The 15582-nt window shown below is 42.7% G+C and overlaps 1 protein-coding gene across 1 annotated transcript in view; it reads left to right on the forward strand.

Moving 5' to 3' along the window:
• Positions 1-14758, forward strand: part of LOC116652933 — a 29052-nt gene extending 14294 nt beyond the window's left edge. The window contains exons 2-3 of the mRNA XM_032442598.1: positions 9184-9393; positions 14405-14758. Of these exons, the coding sequence (XP_032298489.1) occupies positions 9184-9393; positions 14405-14758 (564 nt within the window). The remainder of the gene's footprint in view (positions 1-9183; positions 9394-14404) is intronic.
• Positions 14759-15582: the final 824 nt, after the last annotated feature.

A 15582-nucleotide genomic window follows, 5' to 3' on the forward strand; every position in this document is an offset into this window, starting at 1 on the left:
AAGTTTCTCACTTCAGACTGTATGTACATTGAAGAAATGTCACTGTGCAGTGTTATTAGAGTGAAAATAGTTCTTTCCAGGGAGCATGTGTTGGCTACTGACTTCCACTTTGCACCATGGTTCCCCATGAAGTCACAGCGGCTAATCCCAAAATCTGTGATGCTAAAATCCTATTCTGGGCTAACTAAAAAAACATTTTCCAATTAAGAAGTTTCTGAATACCCTAAAGGGCAGCTCCTCCAAGGAGACAGCCATATAAAAATAGGTGCAACCAATATTTTGACTGCAGTTATAAAGCTGTTCTAAAATTTCATTGCTTTATTTAAGACCCCCAGCTAAAGCAAGATTTATCAGTCTGCATTGAGCAACAACTTCTCATAAGAGCTCAGCAGTAAGCAGATAGAAAACTGAATTACTTGAATGAAAAAGTGAAGTGTCATATAAGCTCAACTCTATTGGAAATGGATTAAAACAGGGCCCGTGGCCTTCTCACTAAATCACAAAAGAGACATACTGCTGTGAATGCTATTTTTCAAAGGAATTATTTATACTAAAAATTCTGAATTCTTTCTTTCTCTATGCAGCTCTCCTCCAGATGAGCCACGTTTGTCTCCTGGGGGCAGTGAGGCCCATGAAAAGTAAGGAGCTCTTGCTCATATCTGGGGATTCAGAACTGAGAAGTCTGTGCTCTTCTTCCAAGCAATTGTGCCCATCGCATATTCTCCATAGTAGAGGAGAAAGCTAAGAGAAGAATGAAAAATTTCTCCCCTCTCTGCCCTCAGCATGATTGAGCCTCTGAAGAGGTTATATAGTTATGAAGCTGCACATGTTAATGTAGTACCTAGAAGAGGAAGTGTCCTTTTGAAACATTAGTAAAGCTCTCAAAATGGTGATCAGCAGGTGAAATGTAGATACATGTTTCCTGACTCACTATCAGCACCAATGCAATATAAAGAGCATCAACATTTTAAAAAACAATAAATAGTTTAGAGACGCTTTTGAAGTCTTATGGCTTTCAACCACAGTCACAGAAACCACTGTTTATTATATCTTCCTTGGTGCCTGCAGGAAGACTGGCTAACTTGGCATGGGGGCCACCTTGCTTTGCCATCTGAATGGTGAGTCCACACAGGGCAGTACAAAATCAGTCAGAGTAGCTGCTTCATTGACTGTCTCATCACAGTACTAAGCACATGTTCAATTGAAATTCAGTGTTCAAAGGTGACATGATTGCAGCTTTGTGAGATCTTTCACAGAAAAGAGGTGTGCCTGATAGTACTTTGTTTTGCACAACTTCTCACTGCTTAGCTGCTAGAGTAGCTGGTAGTTTGGGGATTTTATTAATCTTCTGCATCTGACTTGCACCAGATTTGTCTGATCTCTGAGGTTCTCCACCATATGGATAGGTTTTGATGTGGATTTTTCTGGTCCACATGATTTCATCTTGAGCAGAATGAAAAAGCACAGATAGCATTAGATATATTCAGTCCTCATAGTTTTCCTTATTTCATGCTTATGAGGGCTTTTATACTTTTCAGGGTTGGGCTTGTATTCTGTCTATTGTCCAAAAGTCTTAATTTCAAACTAAGTGGAGAGTAAACCTTAACATTAATTTTGTGGGAAACATTAAATGATTGTAAAATCCCTTATTGGAAATCAAATTTTTGCTTACGTTGTTTAAATCTCAAAGGTTAGAAAGATATATCCCTTATTCTCATTCTTGTCCTGTGTGTAAATTTCAGCCTTTAAAAGGAATTTTTTTCTAGATGAATGTTTAATTAAAAAGACTGTTTTATGAGTAAAGTCCAATTTATGAGGTGAGTCGTATTCAAGGTCTAAAAATATTGACAGTGTTTGATTTTGATTTTTAATCATATGCTTCCTTTGTATTCCATTAGTGAACCATGTCAACATATATTGATTTACATGTAAAAAAACAAAGTATTGATTCACAGTAAAGGTCAATGGTGCTGAAATAGATCTTACTTGCATGTAAACCTGATAGCAACTGGGACTAAGATGAAGTACATTTAATAGAGAGAAGAAAACTGGAAGAACTTTTCTCCAGTCTGCTGATTTGACCTGTTTTGTTCACAAGATAAGAAAAAACAGATGAATGAAGAAAAGAAAAAAACAGATGAATGAGTCCAGCACTTTGGTCACAGCAACCTCAGGCAGTGTTACAGGCTTGGGGCAGAGCAGCTGGAAGACTAGAGGAAATGGGCCTGAAGGTATTTGTCGATGCTCAGCTGAACATGAGCCAACAGTGTGCCCAGGTGGGCAAGAAGGCCAGTGGCATCCTGGCTTGTATCAGAAATAGTGTTTCTGCTAGGAGCAGAGATGTAATTGTACCTCAGTACTCAGCACTGGTGAGGCTGCACCTTGAGTACTGTGTTCAGTGTTGGGCCTCTCATTACAAGAAAGAAATCGAGGCCCTTGAGCATGTCTAGAGAAGGGCAATGAAGCTATGTCCTACCTTGAACCATAACAATGGAGGCATAGCTAGATGGATACTGTCAGTTGGAAAGCGGCTCTCAAAAAGGTATCTCAAGCAGGGTCCCGAGGGAATACACCCTGGGATGATTCTATTCAATATTTTCATTAGCCACCTGGATGATGGAAGAGAAAGCACACTTATGAAATTTGCTGACAGCTCCAAGCCAGGATGGATGGCAAGCGGTATGTGGGATGGGATCTGAATTCTAAGTTATCTTTATACACTGGAGAGAGAGAACACAAAGAGAAGAAAAGGAAGCATAGCAAGTGCAAAGAGAGAAGAGAAAGAAAATAAAGAAAAATAGGGAAGAGAAAGAAAATGAATAAATACAAAATGGAAACTAAATGGCTAAACACTGGCATGGCAGAAGAAGATCAGGAGCTAAAACTGGATTAGAAACAGGCTGCAGATCTATCTGCATTATGATTCTCTTGCAGAAGAGGCAAGTTGCAGACTGAGAGCTATTAATGAGAGAGATAACATAAAACTGAAGGAAAAGAGTTATTATTTATTATTTTAATAGCAGTAACAGATTTCTCTAAACATAGGTAGAAGGTTATCTGAGGATTATTCAGCTACTGTCAGGATCTCAGCCGGTATTTTATACCTTAAAAATCCCTACAGAAAATCATGGATGAAATCCACGGTTGTTTTTATGTTCCGACCTGTGGTGGTGATGCTGCTAGCAGTTAAAAATTAGATGCCTTATATTTTAGAGTCTAATTTTAAAGACTATGTGCAGCTTGGACATATGAAGTGGTAATGATGTTAAAGAAGAGCTAGTTTTCAGAACACACGTCTTCCCTTACAATTTTTGAGTCTTTTCATTCCAGTCACCCCCACATCTGCCACTGTCACTGTTTTACTGCTTTACATGCTACTTTAGTGCAGCTAAGTCACGTCATCATTTATACTCCATTTTAAAAATAAATAAATAAATCAAAATAATGGCTACAGAAATGAATTGAGTCCTCCTGATTTAACCTGTTTGAAAAAAATATGGCGTTTAAAGCTAGTTTGGACTTGAGAGAATACTACTGAATTCCCTTCAGTACTTCTATCATGGACAATTTAGCTCTTCTTTTAATTCAATTATGATTGCTTTGTTTTTGTGTTATTTTCCCAGAAACAGACATTTTTTGAATCTCTTCAGTCTCTCATTAATCTCTGGGTGCTGCTTTTGGCTTTCTCATTCAAAATTGATAGTGACATCTGTATTCATTGTATTAGCTGAGAAGAACACAGGACAGAACCCTATGGCTTTGTCAGTTTATTATCTGTATCCCTAAAAACATTTAAAACATTTATAACCATTCTGTTTCCTGTTGTATTCAAAATGGGCCTTGGCCCCTCATAAATCCAGGGACAGGTAAGGTATTCTGTTTTTCACCATTTTATGAATACATGCAGAATAAAGTTTATCTGTTATTCAGTATCTCTGTGTGGAAACTGAGAGGTCAGTATGCCTGAATCATTACAAGCAATGCGCGTTGCTATTCTTATTGTATAGAACTGTAGAAACCTTTTTCATATATAAACAGCTTACACTTCAGAGGCTCTCAACCTGGCACTTGTGTGTGGAGAAAGTATAGCTTTGTTCTGTATATGTTCTTGAATATTTACCGACTTAAACATTGATGTACAGAAGAGGTAAAATTTCAGGTATTCCTAGTTATTATTAATCATACTAAAACCTGAGAAGAATCCATATTTCTGGAAAAATTAGGCATGCCAAGATAACAGTCTGAACTGTAGTATTTTCCACTGAGCTTAAAGTTTCTTTGTAGCCTTTTCTGCTTTTCAGAAGTACATGAGGCACACCAGGTATCTAAGAGGTCATGACAGGTCCTCTACTAAAAGGTGGGGGGGCTCATAAACTGATGTTGGGAGGATTATAAGGATACAAAACTTCTAAGTAATGTGTTTTTCTTCTAGAAGTACCTGAACACTGTCCTGTCCTTATTATCTATAAGTAAATACAAATTTCACCTTGTTCTGTAAAAGTTATTAAAAAATAAATAAATCATTTTCTGACTTACAAAACCATACTCTGAGCACAGGGTGGCACTCTGTAATTCCTGAACACCACAGCCTTTGTGTGAAGTGATGCATTCATTGTGGCAGGGGTCCTCTTGCACTGAATTCATCTATGAGAAATGCTTACAGAATGGTTGGGATTGAAAGAAGTATGTGCATTTCCTGTCTGTTTGTATCTCAATACATCAATTCTAGTGAAATATCCTTGCCTTTTCATCCGTACATTTATCACTCTGAAGGGAAGGCATGCCTCACTCTCTTGTCAGTAATCTGTCCTGTCAAATTGAGTGACGTTCATTTATAGATTATCAATATGTTCTCAGGTTCTCTGGGATACCATCACATTCCTGAAGAGAATACAAGAAATGATGATTATGATAACTTTACTGGTGAGAAATAGCAACTGAAATCTTAACAAAAAGTAGCACTTTCCTTAGATTCTCCTTCACCTGCCCCCTACTATCACTGACTGAAGTTATCCTGCTTTTCACTAATCATTTCTGACTTGTGGCTGTCAAATTTATCTATGAGAATCTATTTGTTTGGCTGGTATCTCTGAATCATGGATCTAGAAAGATGGCTAAGACATGTTTCTCATCCTGTAATGCACACTATTTGAAAGACCTCTTCAATTTTAGGTAATCTACCATCTAAGATGAATGAAATGACCTTAACTATCAGTTGTATGTGCTTTGTCTCACAGAACCTTTGCCTCAAGCATCAGTGTGATTGAAAGCATTTATAGTGCCACTATGAGAGTAGCTGCACAGCATCTGTTTTGACTTTTCCAGGTCTTAAGAAAGGTGATGCATCAGAAGTCCACTGAATCTAGTAGTTAATAAAGATGAAAAACCTGTTTTTTCTTCATAGTTGTGATTATATTGACGAAAGTGTTTCACATTCTGAGTTGATCTTAGACATATTACCAGTGAATCATGCTTGAGTGGAAGTTTGGGTTGTTTGTCCATCAGTAATAATTGTCACTTTAGTATGTTGTGGCTATTTTTACTTTCCCTGACAATGCACACTTAAATGGAGACATACCTGTTCTGAACAGCATATGCTAAGATATTAAGTCTACACATTCTCGGTTTCTAGCAGAAAGTATTTGAAGGGAATGCAGGAAGGTCTTTATTTACTTCACTTAGGGGGGTTGGCAGGCACAGGTGTTAAGATGAATTCTTCTGAAGCCATGTTCCCATTAAGGAAAGTAAAGTTTATGATGACCTAGATAACCCTGTCAAAAAATTCACTTATGCAAAATTCTGCAAATATCTAAGTGACTTTAAATCCGTGTAACCTGAGTGTCAATCTGCATGTGATGTCCCTGACTGTTTTTGCCTTAAAAAAGAGCTTAAATTTCAGTGTTGTCCTGGTTTCATCTGGGACTGAATTGATTTTTCTCTCACTAGCTGGGGAGGCAGCCACTGCTCAAGTACTTGCTGGGCATTGTTTGGCGGATGCTGAGCAATTTATTATATATCACTTGTTTTATATATAGTATATAGTAACGCCTTTTCTTTGATTTTGTGGAAACTATAACTGAAACACAGAGCACAATAACATCATCTGATAGACCAAATTCTCAGCTTCAAAACACTCATTTTCAACATAATCACCACCACTAGCTATGCATTTTTGCCAGCAAAGAGCTTGCATGCCATCCCACCATCCTCCTTTGACATCATGAGCTAACATTATAAAACAGGAGGCAATAATTTCAGAACAGCTCTTCTTTAATATTATCTTTACTATTTATTTTCTCTTCCTTTTTTTATCCTAGTAAGTAGTTTTTATTTCATGCCGTGAATTTTGGGTTTATATTGTTTTGTTCTTCCATATCTCTCCTCTGTCTCATGGGGAGGTGTTGCTGATCTGCTGCTAGGTTAAACCTTAAGTGTCTTCCTCAGTTTTTCATACATTTATTCCATGCATATGGCAAACAATAGCAGAGCTCCCCGTCTTTGGCCTTGCTTTGTGCACAGTCATTGTTCATACTGGATTTATTCTCTGAACCTATGCCCTGAATAATGCTATACTCAGATAAATTTCCCCATAACTACTCAAAATATCACACAAATGACAATGGAGAAAAATCCACAGGAACAAATGAAGAGTTTTCTGCTACAGCTTTTCCATGATATGAAGTTGTGAAGTTCTCAAGAGTTAAAATTGCTGTCTTAAGTACTGTTCTCTCTTTTATAATATACAGAGGAAGAGTTATAGCATTGCAAAAATATTGCCCCTTCTTTCTGCTAGACTGAGTTTTAACAAGACTCGGTTTTGCAAATAAATCAAAGCTATTCTCCAGTAAAAGAGTTCTCAATACAACCAAAAGGACACTACTCAGAATTACAAGCTGTCATATTTGGAATCACTGAATTGATTGTTTTATCAAATTAGGATCTGCTGTGTTCTGGGCTATTCACCAAAGTGTCAACAGCTAGTAGGAGACAGAGTAGTGTAGATAGATACCCAAAAAAGTATATCTTAAAGCTTTAAAATTAGGAAGTACTTACCCAGGATACTCTCCAAATCATACAATACAGGCCAATAAAAGAGCAAGTAAAAAATCAAGAATTAAATTGAGGAAAACATCCTCTTAAAAGCTTAACAATAAAATCAATGAATAAGAATATTTAAGAACCTTGCTGGTCTCAATTGAGTTTTGGCTTTTTTTTTTTTTTTTTTTTTTTAATGGAAATATTTGATGGAAATAAAAGCTAAACAATTGCAACAATATTAAGTGACTTTTCAGAATCAGTCCTGCTTTGGTTTACAACTCTGTAGGAAAACAGAAAAATGACTAATGGGAGAGACTGTCAGTCCTCTAATGTTTTTTCTCCATGCCTCCAGCAGTATAGCTGTATATATATATATATAGCAGATAGCATATAGGCAGACAAAGTTTCAAACAAATAATAAAATGGTGAATGTACCAAGTTCATGCTGCTTTGAAAAAACAGAAGTGAGCCTAAAAACAAGATCTGGGCATACTACTGTCTTAAAAAGTACAGGGAAAGAGCAACAGAAGTGGCAGAGATGTTGTTTCTCAGTAAGAATCACCATAAATAAAGAACTGTGTTAGCCAGAAATCTTGCTGACATTCCTTTACTAGTAAGAAATTGTTATGCCTGATACACACCTAGAAAAAGGAACCTGAAGAAGACATGGAAGACAGAAAAAAAAAAAAAAAAAAAAAAAGGAGGGGTTGGGGGGATTTCATTGTAGACAGTGAGAAAAGTCTCTGACTAAAATATACCTAGAGTTTAATTCAGTCAGAGATAGAATTTAATTCAGCTACTGTTTAAGAATGGGGTTTATGTCCCTCTGAGGAACTCATAATTAGAAGCTGATCAAAATGATATAGGGAAACCAGGGGAAAATATGAAGGTGAAAATCTCATTAGATCTTCGGAAAGTTGACTCTTATTGTTTGTAAGTTGCATTATTAGGATTCTGCAGATGTTAGAAGACAAATTTTATTTGAATTATCAAGTCTCAGTAACCTTATAATTTATAAAGAACTATAGGATCTATTCAGACTTGATTTTTGATTTGATTTTTGCTGTCAAGATCTGTTACATCACCATCTGTATGGAATTCTACCTTTTTGTACTTGTCACTCAGATCAAGGTTTTGTTCATTGAATGGTTACTTGAGAAATGGATTCCAACAAGAGGTTATTTCTAAGGATCAGATCCCATGCCCCGAGGGAAACTGAGCTTCATGAATATTTAACTTACTGAGCAAATGAGACTTTCTATGTAATGAGTTGATTGAAAGTTAGAATAAAAACAGATTTGAAGATCATTTATTTTCTAAAACCAACTTATAACTTCCAAAAAGTGTGAATTGCTCTTATAGAAAATATATTTCAGGCGTATCACCTATTTTGCAGGGAAACATTCTAACATGCTTTCTATTATCTGCATTACAAAATAATAAATAATAAACAGTAAACAGTAAGCAATACTATTTGAGTAAAGTTAAAACCTGTAGAAAAATTTTTCAGCTGTGAGCCAGATATTACATTTTTGTTTGGTCATTCCTTTTGATCTATTCTTGAATGGAATTTTATTGAGGAAGGGAGGAATTAGGAAAATCTATGCTAGGATTAATTTTCCTACTTAAGTCTGGAGCAGTTATTTACATAGTATTGTCAGGGGCAAAAGAAAGCATTCTACTCCTTTTGATATTTCAGTTTTTTTCTACAACATATTGCAGTCCTGGCTCAATGCACAAAAGAACTGTGGAAGTGATAAGACTGATATAACACTGATGCTATGAGGGGGATTAGGAAAGTGTTGTATTAGGCGAAATACGGGGATGTTATCGGGCTGTGACGTGACAGGCCCTTCCCCATATTCTGGAAGAATCTTGCTACGTGTAATACAGTAGGCGTAGAGAAGTGAAACATAAGGTTATATAAGGTCGTGTGTGCTTCAATAAATCGCCATTTTACCACGCTACCACCTTGGTGTCACTTTGGTAATTGGTCTAACTACTGCTTCAGTTGGGAGGCGAGAGATCGTAAAGCCATTAACGATCATAAGCCTTCAAAATGGTGACGCGCCGACGTGATTTCGTCACGATTAGGCGTGATTAGGGACTTTTGGAGCAAGGTAGTTGTCTGCTAAACCGCAGCAGGATCCACTGCGGGTAGTAATCCTCTCGTCGCGGAGTAGTGGAAGCCCAGGGTCGAAGAGGAGTGGCCATCACTCTTCGACAGGTGGGAGAGCGAGCTCGGAATCCCGGAATCTCGGAATCTCGGGGACCCCCCAGGAACCTTCGGGGAAGCGCCAGGGAGCGGCCAGGAGAACTACGTTCGGCCGGGGCGACATGGAAGCCGTTATCAAGGTAATTCTTCACGCTTGCAAACTTCACTGTGGGAAACAGGCTCCTTCCAAAAAGGAGGTAACAGCAGTTCTTTCGCTGCTGGAAAAGGAAGGGCTTTTAACAAACCCGTCTGATTTTATACAATCCTGGCAGATGGGATGGAATTACGGCCGCACTATCTCAAAGGTCGCTGGCCACTCGAAAAGTATCAGAATTCAAAGTATGGGGACTTATCTTGGAGGCGCTGAAAGCAGCACGGGAGGAGAAGCTAGCAAACCAACGTGCTAGAGACATTCTGGGTTTGGAGACGGGGGGAGGCCGGGGGGGGAGTCTTGACTCTCTTACAGATTCAGTGCAAGGCAAGATGGCGCCGGCTCCCCCGAACACACCTGTTCCTTCGCCTAAGACGGACATTCCAGAAGGCAGCCCTGAACAGGAGGACACCCCGCCTCCGCCCCCCTATCCTAACTCCTCGTATCCTTCATTGGACGCCTACAGGGATGAAGGGGGAGGGAAGCCCCTCGAGGAATGCGATGTTGCTACTGTACCTGATAAGAACAAGGACAAGGGAGAGAGAAAGGGGGGAGGCATGGTGGTGCCACCAGAGCTGAAAGGAGGAGGTGTGGTCCCACCAGAGCTGAAAGGGGGAGGTGTGGTGTCACCAAGGAAAAGTGTAAGGAGGGGTGGTACTTCTTCGTTGTCGGGTCCGCCTGTTGCTGTGCGTATGCCGAGAAAGGGGGGGATTGTGCCAACCCATGTGATAGTGAAGGTGAATGTGGGTGTGATGATTTCATGTGGCCCGCCCAAGGGGCTGGCCAAGCCGCCCAAGGTGCCACCCAAGGGGGATGTGGTCCTGCGTGGGCCGCCCAGGGGGCCGCCCAAGGGGGATGTGGCCCCACGGCACCCGTACCGTGGACCACCCACTTTCACTGATTGGGCCCAGACAAGGAGGACCTCCAGACAGCCGACCCGGAAACAACAGCTTTTGCCCCCCCGATAATGATGGAAACAGGATGGTCCGGCTTGGACCCTCTGGATTCCAAGGCGATTACTCGCCTTGCAGAGTTAGTTAAGAACAAGGGCTTGCGATTTCTCCGGTAACCATGTCAGCCATTTTTGAGGCTCTTCAATGCCCACAAGTCTCCTGCCGTACGATGATGGTCAGTCTCATGAGGTGATTCTGAGCCCGTGCAGTACACCGCTGTGTGTATGATGAAGGATGATTGGCTTCAGTGTTGTCGCTGAGGCAGCTCGTAATAACAATCATCCGGCTTAATGCGCAATGCAGGTCAGGGCGTGGAGCTAGGGTTGAAAGAACTACTCTCTTGCGCCTTCAGGGACTAGCAGATGGTATGGTGGGGTCCCCGGAGGATCAAGCAAGAGGGCTGAGAGCGGGGGAGTTAGCTGCGCTTACAAAGGCAGCCTTTCAGGCTCTGCTGACAGTGGCTAAAGTTGCGGAGCCTGTGCTCCCGTGGTCCGACATCAAACAGGAGCCCTCCGAGCCATTCTCTGATTTTGCGAATCGCTTGATCCGTGCGGTGGAGGGGTCTGACCTCCCAAAGGGGGTCCAATCTTTAGTCGTGATAGACTGTCTTAAACAAAAATCGCTGCCAGACATTCAACAGATTATAAGGGCGGCACCTGGGACTTTTGAACACTCCAGGAGAGATCATCAAGTATGTGCTAGATCATCAGAAAAATACTCCCTCCAATAATGATGGCTTGGCAACTGCCGTGCAGGGAATGGCTGCCGAAGTCAGCTCTGCGATTAAATCTGCAGTGATGATGGCAGCTCGCACCGGGGATGAGAAGGGAAAAGGTCGTGTTTCAAGTGTGGCAGCATGGCATTTTTAAAGCCACAAATGCCCCAAGAAAGCATGGGCAGAGCAAGCCGCAAGGAAAACGTTGTCAGTTGTGCAATGGGGTTGGACATGTTTTGCGCGTCACTGTCGAAAATTTGAGGTATTTGCCCGCAGGGAAACTGGAACGGGAAGGTGTGCCACGGCCCAGGCCCTCCCGCTTCATTAAATGGGACCAAGCGTGTTGCACACACGGTTGGCGCTGGACCATGGATCTAGGTGATAGGCATTGTGCGGGTCATGAGACGTTGGACCCCTGGAGGTGCCTACACTAGGTCTAGGACGGTGTACCTTTACAGCTTTGTTGGACTTCTGGTGCAGATTGTACTGTTATTGCAGACGCGTTGGCCATTCCAGTGCCAAAGGTTGCAACATCAAACGGTCCTGATAGGGGTGGGGGGTGAAATTGACACCTCTGGTGTCGGATGTCGGAAGTGGGAATTTCAAATCATCAATGCGATATGGCTTCAATACGAAAAAACTGCTCTGCTAGGCAGGATCTTCTCTTCTGCATTGGGTTACGGCCTTTGACACATTTATCCTAAGGGCACTGTCCCACCACTTGGCGCGCAGCATGCGATTCCGCTGCGTTGGTCAACAGATACAGTCTCCTTTTTGGGTGGAGTAGTGGCCCATTCCTGGCTAAAAAATTGCACGCTCATACTAGCTTGTTTCCAAGAGAACTTGCACTAGCGCCATATAAGTCATCGCTTAGCAAATTGGAACACGCCCATCTTTGTCATTCAGAAAGGCCTCTGGATGTTTTGCGGACTGCTCACGATCTCTCGAGCAGTCAATTCAACAGATCATCCCCTGTGGGTCCTGTCCAGCAAAGGGGACCTTTGGTTGTCAAGCAGTCCCACAGGGATAGGCCTCTTGATGGTCATTAGATCTAAAGCATGTTTCTTCTCTATCCCATTGGCATAAACAGGATAGGGAAGCCTTTGCAATTCCCACAGTTCGTTGTAAATAATCGAGAGCCAGCCTCAGTAGGTACCGAGGAAGGTTTTGCCTCAGGGGATGGTCTGTTCACCTACGATCTGTCAACTTGTGGTGAGCAGAGTCATAGAACAGTGAGAAAGGCACTGCAGGATGCCATCGCCCATTACATGGATGATTGCTGCTTGTTGCACCTGATGATGCTCAGTGAAAACGTTTGGAGGGGCAGATCGTCCGCACCCTCATCTCTGCAGGGTTGTGATCTCTCAGGAAAAGATCCAGAGAGAACCAGGGATGAATTCCCTGGGCTATAAATTTTTGGATCTTCCCACAGTAATCCCGGAGGGGCTGGAGATTAAGCCTCAAATTACAAACTTATGGGATGTGCAGAAGTTGGTGGGGGCACTGCAATGGGTGAGGAATGCCATTGGCATCCCTCCGCGCCTCATGAAACTTTCTATGATCAACTGAAGGGATCAGTCCCACAAGAGGAGAGGCATTGGAATCCAGAGATGGAGTCAGCCTGGCAGGAGATACTGTCAGCCTGCTCCACCAATGCCCTTGCCAGGGTGGGGAACCTGATCGCCCGTTTGGAGGGCTGCGGTCACTAGGTGCCAGCATGGTTCAGCTGCAGTGATTGGGCATGCTTTGAACTCTCGGCCACGCCCACTGTCATGGTTATTTTCTGCTCAGCCGGTGAGAGCATTTACCACATGGCTAGAACAGCTGTCATATTTGCTGCGAAAGGCTCGCCTCACTGCGATCAGAGCTTTCGGGAAGGACTTGGAAGTCATCTATTTACCAGGAGCTTTTCGAAATGTGCAACCTCTGCCAGATGAGGTGTCATTGGCTGTTTATGACTTCAGCGGAAAGTTTTGCTATTCAGACTCACTGCCAATTTTTGAACTGGCAAAACCCCTCCAGATATCATTGCGACACAGGGTCCTGGACACCCCTGTGAACGGTCCTACAGTCTTCACTGATGCTTCGTCATCAACGGGCCAGGGGGTGGCTGTGTGGCAAACAGTTGAGGGTGGCTGGAGTTACAAGATGATAACAGACAAGACAGCAAGTGTTCAGATGCTCGAGGCTAGGGCTATGGCAGTGGCACTACATCTTTGGCCCACGAAGCCCTTGCATGCTGTCACGGATCTGTGTTCGTGGCAAAAAATGCTGCTACGGATGGAAAGGAAGGCAACCGAGTACAGCAGCTGCAGCCCTGTTAGAGGATGCTTTAGCTATCAGGGTTGCACCCCGTTGCCATCCTTCATGTTCGTAGCCACTCTGAGGTGCCAGGTTTCTTTACAGCAGGAAACGACATGGCTGATCGGATAGCAGGGAACCAAGGTTTTGTATTGTATGTCATGAGCATGCTCTCATTTGCAGGAACTCGTGACTGTATTCGCGACTAAGAGGGCGCCAAGAGGCACTGGCTCGAGCCTGTTCTATCCCGATTACAGTCGCTAGGGAGGTAGTGCAAACCTGCCCTCACTGTAATTCTGCGCCAGCTTTAGGAGCGGGGGTTAATCCTCGTGGTCTCGCTCCATTAGACGTCTGGCAAACAGACTTCACAATGGAACCACGGATGGCCCCACGACAGTGGCTGGCTGTGACTATTGACACGTCCTCTACCGTCATTGTAGCCACACAACATGGTCGTGTCAGTTCTACAGCAGCACAACACCATTGGGCCACGGCTATAGCAGTTTTGGGAATGCCGCGCCACATAAAAACAGACAATGGTTCTTGCTTTATTTCGCGTTCGTCCAAAGATTGGTTAGCTCGCTGGAATATCACACACACCACAGGCATTCCGGGAAATTCGCAGGGCCAAGCTATCGTCGAAAGGGCTAACCGCCTCCTCAAGGAAAAGATTCGTGTCCTTGGGAGGGGGAAGGCTATTCGGGAAAGATCCCAGTATCACAACAAGGGGAAATCTTGGCCCGCGCACTGTATGCACTAAATCACTTTGAGCGAGGAGAAAATTCCAGGACCCCCACCCAGAAACATTGGCGGCCAAGAATCATTGAAGAAGGCCCGCCAGTAAAGATCAAGGTGGATAATGGGTCCTGGGAGTCGGGATGGTCCATACTAGTCTGGGGAAGGGGGTACGCAGCAGTAAAATGCAAAGGCACAGGAGACATACGTTGGGTGCCATCGAGAAAAATTAAGCCAGAGGTTGGTGGTGAAAAGAAATGTCAGGGAAATAACAAGAGCTGAGTATCCTCTTCCAGGACCTCTTGATCGGCCGCCCAAGGAATCCTGACTGGTGGAGCGCAGAAGAAGATCTTTCATCTGGATACCGAAAGAAATTCTTGAGACTCAAGAACCCAAAGGACCCAGAGAAACAACCCCTGCTGCCAACGAGAGACACCATTTTGATGCTGCTATGTCTTTTGTCTTTATGTTGGTCGCCGGTGGGGGGTGTTCACTTGATCCCAACAACCTGGGAATCTGTGGGTTACTTGGGCGAAACAACAGGCAGGACGGATTTCTGTCTTAGCCTGCAATCAACCACCTCGCCATTTCAAACATGTTTAATTGGGATTCCTATATGGGGAACTCCTCTGAGTTTCAGGGATACGTAGATCATATAATCCCATACAAGATCCATGCAGAGAATTCTGTGCACTAACAGCTATAACATCACACGCAGAGATTTAGGGAATGACACTGTAATCCTTGTGAAACAAGGTCCGTGAAACAGGCTAAACATGACTTCCACACTGCTGAGTGAGCTACTTGAAGACACTGACAGTATTAGACATGCTATGCTTCAAAACAGAGCAGCAATTGATTTCTTGCTTCTCGCACAGGGTCATGGTTGTAAAGACTTTGATGGGATGTGTTGTTTTAACTTGAGTGATCATAGTAAGTCGTTGCACGAGAAGCAGGAGGTGAAGAGGCTGAAGAAGAGGAGGAAGGTGCTAAGGAAGAATCAGAAGAAGGCAAAGAAGGTGAAGAGGAAGATGGAGAGATATTGTTGCGTATTGTAACGGGTTAAGCCTTTTAAGCATGGGGAGGGGGAAATGTTGTATTAGGCGAAATACGGGGATGTTATCGGGCTGTGACTGACAGGCTCCTTCCCAATTATTTGGAAGAATCTTGCTACGTGTAATACAGTAGGCGTAGACGAAGTGGACAAAGGTTATATAAGGTCGTGTGTGCTTCAATAAATCGCCATTTTACCACGCTACCACCTTGGTGTACTTGGTAATTGGTCTAACTAACTGCTTCAGTTGGAGGCGAGAGATCGTAAAGCCATTAACGATCATAAAGCCTTCAAAGCAATCTGGAAGGCTTCCAGCTCGATCAGATAATTGGGATTCAGCACTCATGTGAGTTTACAAAGCTCGTTGCAGCAGACAGCACACTCATGTCTGCAAGAGAGAAAACAGAGTGCAGAGGCTTT

Source organism: Coturnix japonica, chromosome 2 (assembly GCF_001577835.2).
Source record: "Coturnix japonica isolate 7356 chromosome 2, Coturnix japonica 2.1, whole genome shotgun sequence".
Classification (NCBI taxonomy): domain Eukaryota; kingdom Metazoa; phylum Chordata; class Aves; order Galliformes; family Phasianidae; genus Coturnix; species Coturnix japonica.